Here is a 15,834-nt window from a genome sequence, read left to right on the forward strand (position 1 = left end):
TGTTGTCCTCTGCTGCTCTTTCTGGGCTGGGGTGTGTGTGTATGCACGCAACTTGCTATCTGAATTATCTGGGTTCTGCTCTCCTCTTCTTTCTTCCTTTTTTAAAATTGATTTATAAGTTTTATGGTCCATAATGTAACATATATAATAAAACTTTACAAAAGATTATCATTATTAGATCACAGACTTTTCACCCCTCTCTCTTCCCGCTCCAATGGCTATGACCAGGTAAGTTAGTACCCAGTTATGTGGAATATCTTATTAATAATTTCTCTTTCGTTGTACCCCTTTTCAGCTTTAACTTTCTCAACCCAACAACCCCATTTTTCCCACCAACCATTTTGTTTATTTGACCATTATATTTTCCTTTCTTCCCTTAAATATTCAAATAAAAGATATTCTACAATATTATGGCCTGTTACAGACAGCCAAAATAAAGCTGCTTCGAGTCACAGTGGAGGTATGGTGTTTCAATGATGCATGCGTCCTAAGAGTCCAGAAGCCACACCAAAGCCACGCTCCAGTCCTTAGGGCTGGAGCATGGCTTTGGTGCAACTTTTGGACTCTTAGGATGCATGCATCATTGAAACGCCGTACCTCCACTGTGACTCGAAGCAGCTTTATTTTGGCTGTCTGTAACAGGCCAATGTGACCAGTCCCCCCAACATTGTTTATTTTTTCATCCCAATGCTATTACAGCATGTGCAGCCCTTAACAGATTTTTTATTATGTAATCTCCTGTTTTATTCAATCTGAATTTTCTCAGATTCAGAGTTAAACAATTCTCCTTGTCAAATTGAAAGTTTCTCCCCATCATCCTGTTTATCTCTTGGATAACATCTAACCAGAAATTTTGTACATAGGGGCACTCCCACCTCATATGAATGTATGTTCCTTTTTGACCACATCCATGTCAGCAATTTTTTTTATTTATCATTGTTATCTGATATGGGGTTCTCTCCTCTTCTTTCTTGACCTACACCTGCCTGGGTACGTAGCTGAAAAAGAGCAGTGGAGGACATGGCGGCAAGAGAGAAGCAACCTTTGTAAGAGTGAAGTAAATTAGCAAGGATGAGGAGGATCTGAGGAGGCCAGGAGGTCAGGAAAGAAGGAGAGTACAGTCTGGAATGTTCAGGGAGCAAGTTGTGCAAAAAAAGGCCAAGAAAGAGCAGCAGAGGATGGAGCCATAGGAGAGGAGCTGACTTTGTGTGGCTGAAGCAAAATAGCAGGGATGAAAAGGAGTCAGAGTAGGCAGGCAAGTCGAGAAAGAAGGGGAGCGCAGACTGAGAGCCCAGAGAGTCCATTGCTTGGGGATTCTGTAGAGGATGAAAGGAAATAGATGGTGATTTTTGCAGCACACCTTGATTCTTAGAATCATAGAGTTGGAAGAGACCACAAGAGCCATCCAGTCCAACCTCCTGTCTTCCTAATGTTTAGGTGGAATCTCTTCTACTCTAGTTTGAATCCATTACTCTGGGTCCTATTCTCTGGAGCATCAGAAAACAAGCATGCTCCACCCTCAATATGACACCCCTTTAAATACTTAAGCAGGGTTATCATATCACCTCTGAACTTTCTCTTCTCCAGGCTGAACATGCCCAGCTCCCTAAGTCACTCCTCAGAGGATACAGTTTCCAAACCTTTAACTGTTTTGGTCACCCTATACTTTATATGCTTCTCAACATCCCTTTTGAGTTGTGGTGCCCAGAATTGGACACAGTATTCCAGGTGAGGCCTAACCAAAGCAGAATACAGTGGCACTATTACTTCCCTTGATCTAGACAGTATACTTCTATCAAGCAGGACTAGAAAATCAGCCCCAAAACTCCAGTGCACAATATACCTTTATTTAGTAATTCCTGGTAGCGAATCCATCCATTCCTGTGTTGTCTTGTCCCTCTTTCTCAAAAAGCTGTGCAAAATGAAACAGACATGGCTGGAGGCAGACCTACAGTTCTGCAGTTCTTCTTCAGAACATTGTGCAATTCCAAGTAACACCTCATGAGTTTTTTGAATTTTTTAATATGTTTTTTAAAACATTGCTGTGAGTTTGCCATCCTTTGTGTGTGAGAGAGAGAAAATCCAGAATGTTTCAGTACTACAAGAAGCAATACTGATGCCTTTTCCTTAACATCTACTGGGAAGTGGGAAATGCGAGAATTTCCATCCCTAATAACTTCACTGCAATATTCATCCCACATTCGACATCAGCCTTGGGCTTGAACTCAGCCACTCTGGAGTCTATCTAGTTCTCTGGAGTTCTTCTGATATCCATACCTCCTTTACCATTATGTCATTGTGCAGGGATTTCCCAGCTTTTGTACACATCCTCCACCTCCGCCACCCTGCTCTGAAAGTTTGAGGTGCCTCTCCTAAAGCAGTATCAGCTTAAATTTGCCAGGACATTTGGCCTTGTTCTTTTGCCTTTGGTCCATCTAGTGCTGAAATGGAGCTCTCACGTTTTTGCTCAAGATTTTTCTTATATTGAATTCAGCCCTGTCACAGAAAGAGGTTCCCACTGTTGTCTACAGCAATGTGGACTACAACATGGGGAAATCTCTCTCCCATGTATGAGAGAGAAAGACAGAAAGGGGAGAGAATTTTATAATCCTTTTATCCTCCTGATTAAGGTTCATTCCTACTCCTTTCAGTGGGACTTCCTCAACAATATCATGCTGTAACATGATAACATGCTTTACCCCTTCTTGAGCCTTGAGGAGAGCTAGGAAGGAAATAAAAGTTGTTGTTGTTGTTGTTGTTGTTGTTGTTAAATATAGCCTTTCTGCCTTCACCATCATTTTCTCCTAAAATGAAAGTCCCATACCAGGTAAGAAAATCCCTGGTGATTATTTAGGCTACAGTCCTACAGGACTGAACTTTGAGGAGCTGGCTTTTCAGGATTCAGCTGTAAGTTGTCATTCCCCCATCACTTTTAAGCTCTGTAGTGTTCTATTTAGAGTGTTACCACCAAAGCAGAATGCAATAGCCCTGCCCATAGATCTGCCATAGATTGAGATAGTAGCATTATAATGATTCTCCTCTGTTTATGGCTCAGTGGTGCCATGGAAAAAGCAGAACATTAAACAAGGTGCAGGATCTTTTTCATTACAACCTTTTAACATGATTAAGTCAAGGCATAATGGGTCATTTGGGGTTTACTTTTCACTCTGCTTCTGAGGATGTTTCTAACAAATGTCATGATGTCAGATTTCAGGTGGAAATGTGCTTTTTAAGTAAGCAGACCTAAAACGTCCCCTGTGCTGATGTTTCACTGTTGTTGGAGAAATGATTTATTGAAGGTCCCTGGCAGGAAAACATGGTCTGGGTTATTGTTGGTTGTGTGTTTTTTTCCTGTTTATGCATTAAGGACTACACTGAATTCTTAATTTTTTTAAATCTTAGATATGCATTACTAAATGCCATGTGCTAGGGGAGACATTTTTCTGCATAATCACATCTCATTAAATATTTAGCTTTATTTTCTCCAGCATCATCATGTTTGCTGACAAATCTCATCGTATAAGATTGTTAGAGACTGAGGCTGTAATCCTAAATGCACTTAGCTAAGGATAAGGTCCACTGAATCAATAGGGCATACCTCTGAATACGTACACATAGGGTTGGATTGTCAATTCCTGTATTCTTGATATTGCCCTAATGATTTCAAACCTATTGAAATCAGTGCAATTTAAGTTAGTTGGCACAATGTGTTGCATTGATTTCACAAGATGTGCTTTAAACATAATTAAATCTGGATTCAGCACATAATGTTCAAGTTAGAATACTGGCACCTGCAACAAAATGATGTCCAGTTCTGTCAGGCTGGAATCTTCCTCTTCCAGGATACTCCATTCCACATAGCAGTTAGTAAGAGTGCATAGAAGGGAGCTAAAACCATTAGCCATTCTGGACCCATTTGTCGGTCCCCTCGGGAATCCCTTAAAGCGTTAGTTGTACATACCTCATGGGGGTATGAAATGGGTATAAATCCACCCCAGCCCTAACCATTTTGTTCACAGACCCCATGTTCCCTGACTAGGGTTCCCTCTATGTAACCCTCAGATGCAGTCTGAGTCACTGCATTTTTTACAGACCTCTCTTCAGTACTGGTATTTATCACCCTCTTTAGCCCCCAAGTTCTCTCTATCCAGCCTTCCACACTTCTCTTTCTGATAGCCTTGTATGATTCTTAAGGTTGCCTGGTTCTTGTATGTCTGTGTGCACACTTGCACATTTCTAAATAAAACACTTTATTTACTTTAGGTGGATCACTCCCTGCAGTTATTACCTATATATACAGGTGAAAAGACCCCCACTATTACCCTCCTATTGAAGCTATAATTTCCTCAAGTTTCAGGGAGATGCTAGCATTGCAGGTGGAAACTCCCCCCCCCCCTTTTTTTTTTTTAGGATAACAATACAGTACAATATTATACGGTTCTGTTGAGAAAAGCCACAATAAGCCGGTCTGAAACAGCCCACTGACTGCTTACATAGACATGTGCTCTTACTGTACCGGATCAAAACAATGAAGCTACTAAGAGAGTGGTTCAAAAATGTGGTTCTCTGTATTTGTCCACACTAGTGTTTTGTAACCCTGTTGCCTCTCACTCCTTAATTGAGGGAACTCTATAGGCAAATTAAAATATTTCAATTCACCACATACATGCCACTTAAACCAAGATTACTGTTATTCAAAATCTTCCCATTCATACCCAGCAGACTTCATGCTATTTGCAACTGCATTTCCCATATATAAAATGCATTGGCATCCCAAAAGTCTAAAGAGAGAATTTGTCCAGTAGAGTAGAAAGCAGCCTTTCCCAACCTGGTGCCCTCCAGATGTTTTAGATTACAACTCTTGCCAATCCCATTGGCTTTCTTATGCAGTTGTTGTAATTGTGTGCCTACAAGTAATTTCTGATTTATGACTATTTTAAGGCGACCCTATCATGGGTCACCTACCACATCTTTTTCATGGAGTCGCAATGATCCAGATCTTCAGTAGTGAGAACTCACTGCTGGAGAGATCTGGATTGCATGGGAAATCATTTTCAAAATGGAGGCGCCTCCATTTTCAAAATGATTTGGCACCCCAGGAACATCTGCCGCCTTTTCCTCCTCTTCCTCTCCCCCGCCCCCCGGCCGTGCTGTGTCCTCCTTGTCCTCCTTTCTCTTCATTTCTCATTTCACCCAGGCATGTACTCCTTACATTGGCTGGCACACCAGTCTGGCTCTGCAATCTTTTATACATGTACCAGGGAGTCAGCTACATTGAATTTAGTGGGGATATTTTCTCAAAAGTCTTCTGCGATGGTGGTGCTGGTGATGATGATAATAACAATTTTAGTAAACCATGTTAAAATCCAAAAAACAGTACACTATGTGAGATGGACTCAAGAAATGTGTTCTGTGTACTCCTACGTATGTGCCCTTGTACTGCACAGGCCAGCTCATTCATGTTGGATGAAATGGCTCATGTGCAAAAAGCTTACACGATTTACGTTCAGTAAGAAATAATTAAAATATTCTAATACTAGGTATTTGAGTGTCTGTTGTTATTGCACTGGCAGTTTTTTCTTACAGGTAAACTATTTTATCAAAAGCTAGGAATTTATCACGACTTCGTTTTGGTTGAAGAGACAGCTGGAGAAGGATGTTATAAATGTCTTCCCTGTTAACCAGATGCCTTTTAATAGCTTGTAGAATAGTTGCACAGTGCTGTTTCTTGTCTTAACATGAATTTTCACTCAAGCCTTTTCTTGTGTAACATATGTGGAGTAGCCAGCTTAACAGGGATTTATCATTCTGATGCACCTTTGGCACTCTAGCTTTCTTTTTCTGTTCTTTAGTTTTATGAAGATCCACTTACCATATGCCGAATGAAAGGATGACGGAGGCTGCACTGCTGGGGGTGGTATCTGTAATCTGCTCCATGAAACATTTTTGTTATATAATGCAGTTTTGGAACTCTGGATATAAGATATAGGTAGTCTCTTTCAGGCACGTGGAGATATTGCTTTACTACTCACAAGTAATCAAAGGAAGTGTAACTATTGTAAGGCAGTAGGAGGCAATTGCCAAGGGATTTCTTAAAGCCAAGGTTTCTGCATGACAGCTGCAGTGTGTTCTGCCTGCATTGCCCCCTCCAAATGGCACTGCTGGCACTTCCAGGAAAAATTTTCAGCAGTGATGCACCTTTGCAGAAGAACAAATGTGTGTTCCTGAGGATTTTGGGTAGTTCTCCGGGGGGGCGGGGGGCACACTCAGTTCTTCTTCTTACACTGCCTTGTGTGAATCACAAGTGTATTCTGGAGCATTCCTAGCACTTGTATGTGACTGCATATTTCAGGGGAGAATCAGTAGAGATAGGCAAGCTGTTTATGTACTTAAAATAAATACATTCGGCCCTCCATAGCCATGGATTTTTTATCTATGGATTCAATCGTCCACAGCTTGAATTAAAAAAAAAATACGAATTTCAATAAACAAACCTTGATTTTCCCATTTTATATAAAAGACACCATTTTACTATGCCATTGTGTTTAATGGGACTTGAGCATCCATGGATTTGTTATCCACGGGGGCAGTCCTGGAACCAAACCTCAGCAGATGCCAAGGGCCCATAGTAGTGTAAATGTTGGTTTAAAATAAGTACTTATTTATAATAACTGTTGTTTGTTGTTGTGTACCTTCACGTCATTTCTGACTTACGGCACCCCAAGGATGAACATATTACGGGGGTTTCTTGGCAAGATTTGTTCAGAGGGGGTTTGTCTTTGCCTGTGATTTGCACAAGGTCACACAATGGGTTTCCATGGCCAAGCAGGGATTTGAACCCTGGTATCCAGAGTTGTAGTCCAATGCTCAAACCACTACACCATACTGCCCCTATTGTTATGTGCCTTCACGTCCATTCCAACTTGAGACAACCCTGTTCTAGATTTTCTTAGTAGGATTTATTCAGATGTGGGTTGCATTTGCCTTCCTCTGGGGCTGAGAGCCTGTGACTTGCCCAAGGTTATGCCATGAGTTTTCCTAGCTGAGCAGGAATCCAAATCCTGGTTTCCCTGAGTTCTAGTCCAATACTCAAACTACTACACCATGCTGGCTCAATAAATATCTTATATTTATAAAAATAAATTTGTGCTTGTTAATAAATTAGTATTAAAGTATTAATTTTAATTTCATTTATATCCCTTTTCCCCCACCAAAGAGCCAAAGGCAGCAAGCTTATTCTCTTCTCTCACACACTCACAAATTTTATTCTCACAACTTTATGAAGTAGGCTAAGCTGTGAGAAAGTACCTGTTCCATGGTCACTCTGTGAGAGGAAATTTCAGCCTTATCCCACCTGTCCTGAACCAGAACTCTTAAAACTGCTTCCCCAGGCCAGTTTGTTGAAATACATTTGTCTACTGTTACTAGTCTTCTGATTGAGAAATCCCTGCCATGCTTCCAAAGAACCCGAAAGTTTCCTAAAAACAGAGTTTCAAAACCATATCCATGTGGTGGCGCTATCTCTCCCATGACGGATAAAGCCAGCCAGCTGCTTTATGGAGGATGACTGAAACAAAAATGAACTTATTATGGACAAAGTTTTTAGGGTTGCTGGTAACTTTACTCCATGATTGTACAAAATGTTGTGTCTGCTGTTGATCTACTATTGTTTCTATAACAAGATTTTTTTAATGGCCTAGGATTCAGTTGCAGAAGAATGGCAATACTTTTCTATTACCCACACCCACACTTTTTCACACTGTCATTTTACTTCCCGAGTTAGAGCCAGAGCTTGCAGGGGACTGTTACTTTTGGGACTACAACTTCCAGAATTCCTTGACCAGCATGAGTCATCTTGGTGCTGTTACCTAAAAGTAACTTTTGCAACCTCTGGTCATAAGTGGGACATGGAACAACAAGAACTCTTTTACAGACCTCCTCTGAACACATCTTGCTAAGAAAACCCCATGAAAGGGTCACCATAAGTCAGAAACAACTTGAAGGTACAGAACAGCAACAAAAGCTTTCTGCCTATATAACTTTAGCAGTGCCCCACTAGTAGAGTTTCACACCACATTTGGGGGGCAGGAGAAGGACACCTCGACTAACCCATTCCAGTAATCAGCAACAGAAATTAAGAACTGTCGTTTTATAAATCTTTTCAAAAAGCCATTTAATGTTGGAGAAAAACAGCTATGGGTTCTGTCCTTTCAAAATGCCCAGCATATTCTGACGTATGTTCCCAACTCTGTAAAACAAAATTTTGAAAACTCTGGTGTCTGTTTCCCTCTTGCTGTGGCTATTTCAGAACCATTGCACGCAGCATGGTTATTTATTTATTTTTAAATTCATGTATTAGTACTGCTTCAAGGAATGGAGGCACTAGCTGAGAAAATGCACTGCTCTGATTACTCGCACCGCCTCCCATTGATCTGTAGCTCCCGAGAGTTATTTGATTCATATTTTATGTGCCCACTGGCAATGGGTAAAGTTTAAATTAAATAATCATCTGAAAGGCCTCTGTGGTAAAGTGTCCAGGCACTTTGTAGAAATCATAACACACAACAAGTCAAGTTTGGTACATTAAAAGCCTTGGTATCACACACGTGATGGGTTGAGATTGAGCAGCTCCTGCTTTTGTTAGGCAGGATATAAATAAAGAATAGGAACACTTTATATACTGTACTTCTTTTTGTTTTAAATTAGGAAATCATAGGTTTGCAGGTTTACACTTTAATGTCTCAGTGGAGGTGCCATCTGACTTACCTGTCATACTTACATCCATTGCTCTACTTTGTTAGTTCTGTGTCCTCTGAGTTACTGGTGGATGGTGATCTCAGCATTGGGGGGGGTTTCATTCTGCTTCTTATGGGATGTGTCTCTATTCAAAACATGGACATAGGTAGGTAACAGTGACCCTCCAAACTGAGTGACACTTTTCTTGGATCACTAAGATGCTTTGAATGTGACAATCTAAAGGCTTTCATCACTGGCATCCATAGTTTATTGTGGATTTTTTGGGCTATGTGGCTGTGTTCTAGAAGAGTTTGTTTCTAACATTTCTCTAGCATCTGTGGCTGGCTTCTTCAGAGAATACTGGCATAGAAGTGAGTGGGGTATATGTATAAACACAGATCTTCTTCTCCGTGGCTCCAGATGGTAAAAGTGTCATCCGCATATTGGAACCATGTTGTGGGCTTTTTTGGTGCTGTATCCAGGGCTTGCTTTTCAAAGTGTCCATGTAAAAGTTTGCTATCACAGGGCTTAGAGGGCTTCCCATGACTACCCCATCTCTCTATTTCAAGTTCTTCCATCATTATATGATGCTACAAAAATTATGGGATAGGGAAGAAACAAGGAGTCCCAAGATCTAACCTGGTGAATTGACCATAGCATGTATCTGATGATGTATGGCTCAAAAGTTGTGGCTCCGTAGATAGATTGGCATGTAATGCAGCATCGGCAATGAAGAAAGATGTTAAAGTAGCAATTGAAGTCCCAGAACTCTCTCACTAGTAGTGATGAGTGCTAGGACTAACAGTTTTACATCAAAAACATCTGAGAGGACACTGTTGCCCATCCCTAAAATACCATAGGTGTTCTCCAGAATTCTGGTTGCGGAGAGCTGTGTGTTGGCTGTGTTGGTTACAAGAGACACTTGTGCACCACCATATTCGTTGGCTGGCACTGGTAGGTAGCCAGACTTGATGTATGGCACTAGACACCACATACTTTGTATATGATATGTCGCCAAAGCAGCCTAGACAGAGTGCTGGACAGGATGTATGTTTCATTTAGCAATTTTAATCACAAAATTTTATCACAAAAATGTGTACTCTATAAATACTATATTTGTCATCAGGCAAGCAGTATGACAAAGGAATGTTGTGTTTTGTAGTACTTAGAACATTGGACTGAGTCCTTAGAGGTTTAGGTTCAGCTCCTCACCCAGCGTTGAAGCTCAGTGGATGACCTTGAGTCAGTCATCAACTCTCAGCCATCTCATGGGGTTGTAAGGTTAAGGGGTTGAGGACAGCTTGTACAATCTTGAGCTCTCTTAAGAAAAGATGTATGATATATTTGAAAACCAGTGAAATCATTCCATCAACAGCTGCTCTGTACAGTAATCATAACTTCATCATCTGGTAGGTTCATGATGTCAGAATTAAGCCCTTCATGTTGTATTATGTTGTGTGCTACACCATTTTCAAGAAGGCACCATAGGATTGCAAATAAGTTGTTCGTAAATATGTTATATGCAGTTGCCAAGCTGACTTATACAATTGGTCCATTCATTCTGCTTTGGAAGCAGCTCAACAAAGTCTCAAACAACATTTGTGTTAGTATGACCCATTAAGGCAAGCCAAGGCAGCTGTTAGGCCTCCAGATGTTGTTGGACTGCAGTTCCCATCAACTGTGACCATTGGCTATGTCGGATTATGATTATGAGAGTTGGAATCCAACATCTAGAAGGCCCCATGTTTCTCATTATTGCTTCAAATAGAGATGGCAGTGGTTGAATCCAGGCCCTTACACATATAAAGCATGTGGTATAACCACTGGAACTTCGTCTGCCTCCACTGCTCTATGCCACATGCACAGGTTTGTATAAAATCTCACTTGCTACAGAAACAAAGGACCGATTAGAGGAAATTTTGTCTGCATGGATTAGACAGCAATAAATGTTGCTCTTTATCTATTACAGGGCAGAACAAAAATTGGTTAAAAACACATCAGTTAAAACACACATCAGTTTAAGAGGACAAATAAAATGTACACATATTAAAACAATCCATATCTAAAATTCATCATTTAAAATTCACAATTTAAAAATCATCTGTATGCTCTTTTAAATTCAGACAATGCATTCAGCTGTTGAATCTCTTCCGGCAGGCCATTCCACAGTCTAGGGGTGGCTGAAGAAGTCCTCTGGCTGACAGTTGCTAACCTAGTATGGCTGACTGGAGTAGATGTCAGCCAGGGGACCTGAGTTTATGGGCGTATTATATGGGAGAAGGCAATCCTGTAGGTAACCTGGACACAAACCATGTAGGGTTTTAAAGGTAATAGCCAACACTTTGTACTTTGCCAGTGATTTTAATATTGATGTAATGTGACCACTCCTGGATGTCCCAGGAATCAATCTGGCTGCTGGGGTTTGAACTATCTGTTTCCAAACTTGGTACAGAGGTAGCCCAATGTACAGCATATTGCTGAAGTCCAACCTTAGGGCTACCAGCATGTGCCACTATCTTTAGGTCCTCCAATTCTAGGAAGGGGCACAGTTGGCATATAAACCGAAGCTGATAACAGGTACTCCTGACTGTCGCATCTATCTGAGCTGATTCTTGGAGGGACGGACCCAGGAGCACTCTCAAACTGTGAACACCGTTTTCAGGGGCAGCGTAACCGCATCCAAAACAGGTTGACACACCTCCAGCCCCAGATTAGGATCCTTGATAATATGCACCTCTATCTTGTCTGGATTCAGTTTCAAATTGTTTTTCTTCATCCAGCCCATTACCTCTTCCAAGCATTCATTCAGAGGAGACACATTATCCTTATCTGAATCTGTTTTGAAGGCATGGAGTAGTATATTTGGGTGTCATCAGTATACTGATAACATCCCACCCCATGCCTCCAGATGATCTCTCAGTGGTTTCATGTAGATGTTGAGTAGCTCTGGGGATAGAATAGCACCTTGTGGTATGCCATATAACAGCTCCTTTTTAAAGGAGCCCATTAATATATGTGGAATAAGGCAAACATATTTGGAGATAATATGAACATATGTGGAATAAGGTGAACATATTTGGAGATAATATAAATATGTCATCCTCACCAAGACTCTTAAGCAGATCCCAGTCATTTATTAATGTTTCATTTTTCAGTAAATCCTAGAATTTCATTTCTTGCCGCCACTATTTGCCAGACGTCCTTTCCGAAAAAGTCAGTTCAGGCACAGGTATCTGTCTTTCTTACTGAAAACAACTGCAGAGATTTAAGGTGACACAAGGTGTTTTTTGTGGTTCATTCTTGTGTCTATCTGGGCTCACTGTTTTTACACCCGAATTACGAGCTGCATATAATATCTACTTGCAAAAATCATTGTGTGTTGGCGACTTGGTACTAAATATCAAATTCTGATAAGTAGCCATGGGGTATTTTATGTGTTTGCTCTGACTTACAGTTGGAACTAGCTTCGAATATGCTGGTACAGCATTTGAATTTGATGAGTTGTAATTTGGTGTTGAATTACTGCTGGAAGACATAGATTTGCTCTTGTTTCTTCTTGACTGTTCCAAAGAGACCATGCTATATTATTGGAAACTATATGTTGAAAGAAGTTTAACAAGTTACGTGTAATTTTTGAAACAATTTAATAGTTGATATTTCATTCTGACAATATCTCATCCTCCCTCCCCTTCTTCCTATTGATAATGGCAAATAGATATATATGCACATATTTATTTTTAACATACTGTCTTTCAGGTTGTCAGAAAATATTCCTGTATTTGCAAATTGCCAACAGAGCCGAGGATATACACAGTTTCTGGCGACTTTGCTTGAAGAATTGCATTTCAAACCTGAAGACTTAGAAAGTTTAACAAGAACATTTAGAATTGGTTATCTTAATGGTCAGTTCATTTATTGTTGTTGTATGTTTGTTTGTTTGTTTCCCTGACTACTCCCTTCTAACTGTGTTTCCTGTAAGATCCCCAGCCTTGAGGTTTATTAGCAACAAAAAACCTAGGCAAAGAAGTTACTAAAATTATATGTTTTTCTGATTGAAGAACTTCTGTCTGATTATGATGTTAAAAAGACGCTTATGCCTGATCATCATTTGTGGCATGCATAGACTGGTCTTTTCCAGTCAGGTGTTCTGTCGGACTGCTACATCCATCAGCCCTAACAAGTATCACTATTGGTCAGGAATGATGTAAGTTATAGTCTCAAACATTAAGGGCCACTAGGTTGATAAAGATGGATGTAGGCCCTTCAGCAACCATATGTTCTACTGCGGAATCAACACAGAATCAACATATAAATGCATGGACCTGAGATGTGGGTTTGAGTGAGGGTTAAGTTTGGACTGTCCATCCTGTTTGGACCATTTTGGGAGTTCCAAAAAGGTAACTTTTAGCATCCTGTATTGCAGCTACAGATCTGTAACCTAGTATTATGGATCTGTAGCTGCTCCATATTTGGTTGCACTATATATTCACTATTGCCACAATCATAATGCTCTGTGAACCTCCCCTTAAATTCTAGGGAGCAGCTGTTGAGATCTGATCTGCTGGTGATTGAGGTGTAGCAGGATGATGTTTTCGGCCCCCTCCTGCCAGCGAGAGAGCCAGCGTGGTATGGTGGTTTGAATGTTGGACTCTGAAGACCAGGGTTCCATTTTCCATTCATCTACAGAAATCTACTAAGTGAAACCCACATTCTCAGCTCTAGAAAATCCCATGATAGGTTCACCTAAGGGTCACCATAAGACAACAACAACTTGAAGGCAGACAATACACTGCCTCAAAGAGTGCTGGAGTCTCCTTTTTTGGTAGTTTATAAACAGAGGCTGGATGGCCATCTGTCAGGGGTGCTTTGATTTTGTGTTCCTACATGGCAAGGGATTGTACTGGATGGGCCTGATAGTCTCTTCCAATTCTATGATTCTAACAACAAATATCTGCCAACAAGCTGCAGTATAACAATAAGAAGTGGGACCCTGTCACAGTTTCTCACCACGCTAGAGCTCATTGACAAGAGGGGCTGGAAACATCCTCCTGCTGTACTCCTATTGCCTCCAGAACAGACCACTATCTCTTTAAGCAGCTGCTGGCTGCTAAGGAAAGTTTGGGTATTTTGTACCAGGAATGATGATACTTAGTTATGCATTTGTATCCAAATCAGTGATGAAGGATCTTGACCAGCATTTGTACCTGCTTTACAATCCAGCAAGTACAAGTGCAAGGGGGGGGGGGGGAATTAAATCAATACAGACTGAGCAGTATCACTGCTAGGGAGAAGTCTCTGTGGGTCATAGCAAATAACAGTGTCATAGAGAAGGGTCAAAATACCACAATTGCATACATGCAGGTTACACTTATTTATTTCATTTATGTTGCCTTTTTCCTTGCACAGGATTTAAAGTGTCCTTTCATTTTCTTTCTCTATATGTACATGATTTGCACATCCATTTTAATATACTCAGTTGCTTCCAGGAGACATTTCCATTTAACATATAAAGATGTGGTTTTATTAGAGTGGGGAAAGGTAAGGAAATTATGAGGAAATGGCTGGGACTGAAAGATAAGATTAGTATGATTACCCAGACTGTTGTGTTTCTCATTTAAACTTGCGCCCTGTCCTTATTAAAATGTTTAGTTATTGATGTCGTATTTAAGGAGGTTATTAGATTCATCCAGATCTTATTAGCACCATCAAATATGTAGAGTTTTAGAATAAGTTACGCAGCGTTATATTCAAAACAGAACATGTCTCTGGCCAGCCCTTGCTAGGCCTCAGTGAAGGTTTTCTCTTCAGTTACATATTACCACACTGTAGGAAGGATGTGGACAAGCCAAAGAAGATTCACAGGAGAGGAATTAGGTGATAAAGGTTTCAGAATGCAATACACATGAAGCAAGATTGATAGGGCCAGTGTGTATGTGTTTAGCACACAGAAAAGTAGATTGGGCAGGAAACCATGAAGAAGTAACAAAGATTGCCAAATATATATAAATATATTGGGGGAGGGAGGGGGCAAACGGCTTTTTTCATCACTTCTGAAAGAAGGTTAGAAGTGCAGTCCTATGCATATAGACTCAGAAGTCCCACTGTGTTCAGTTATTCTTTATTAAAGATGGAAAATTTGAATGTGTAGTAATTTGAAGCCATTGGAGGAGAGAGTTGTCACATTTTCCTGGGTTTTGGCCTCTCAAAAAAAAAAAAAAATCAGAAATGCTCAGAAATGTTGGGGGAAATCATATTAACCATCTTGGTAGACTGAAATGAGCTTTGTTATATTGTGGTGATGGTGATTTCCCTCCTTTTTACCTGTTTGGGACTCAAGGTGACTTAACAACAGTCAAAATAAAGATAAGAAATCACAGCATACCAAAGTTGAAAAACAGATTATACAAGGCCTGTTTCCCAGATATATATCGATAGATAGACAGACAGACAGACACACACACACACACACAGAGTGGTCCCTGAATGTGAAAAAACTGCAAATAAAAAAGTTATTCTTTTTATCTGCAAGAACACCTCTCTAGGAATCTCCAGGACCTCCAGTGCAACTCTATAGTCAACATCTGGCAGAATCATGCTAGAGGACCTACAAATGCCTAGAGAAGTGTTTTCTCTAGGAACTTCTAGATTCTCCAGCACAACTCTGTGGTCAGTTTCTAGCAGAATTGCGCTGGAGGACCTTGAGATTTCCAGAGAGAACATATTAATCAAAACCACAAATAATAAACTCAAAAGTCAAAGCCACAAATGTGGTGGGCCAACTGTGGTGTGTGTGTGTGTGTGTTCACCATTCAGATTTTTAACTGTTTGGGGAGAGATGTAAGGAGGCTGCCAATCTAGCCTCTCTGGGAAGGGAATTCCAGAGTCTGCGGTCAGTCACTGAGAAGGCCCTCTCTCATGGTCCCACCATATGAAAAACATAAACTATTTTATATATAATTTCATTTGACAAAAAATTTGCTATGGTTGGTATATTTAAAATATAGTTAATTCAAGCTGTATCCACACTGCAGTTTGAATAATTCAGTCCTTTTTCAGTTTTATTTTGTTTGTTGTCATTGTTACAAATGGGGCTACAGG

The 15,834-nt window shown here is 40.4% G+C and overlaps 1 protein-coding gene across 3 annotated transcripts in view; it reads left to right on the forward strand.

The window, feature by feature from the left end:
• RPAP2 (RNA polymerase II associated protein 2) overlaps positions 1 to 15,834 on the forward strand; it is a 67,449-nt gene that overhangs the window by 49,607 nt on the left and 2,008 nt on the right. For all 3 annotated transcript variants that reach the window (XM_089515607.1, XM_089515608.1, XM_089515610.1), the window contains one exon: positions 12,493 to 12,638. In XM_089515607.1, the coding sequence (XP_089371733.1) occupies positions 12,493 to 12,638 (146 nt within the window). The remainder of the gene's footprint in view (positions 1 to 12,492; positions 12,639 to 15,834) is intronic.

The sequence above is a fragment of the Sceloporus occidentalis genome, unplaced genomic scaffold, assembly GCF_023333645.1.
Source record: "Sceloporus occidentalis isolate IW3139 unplaced genomic scaffold, rSceOcc1.0.p SCAF_3, whole genome shotgun sequence".
Classification (NCBI taxonomy): Eukaryota; Metazoa; Chordata; class Lepidosauria; order Squamata; family Phrynosomatidae; genus Sceloporus; species Sceloporus occidentalis.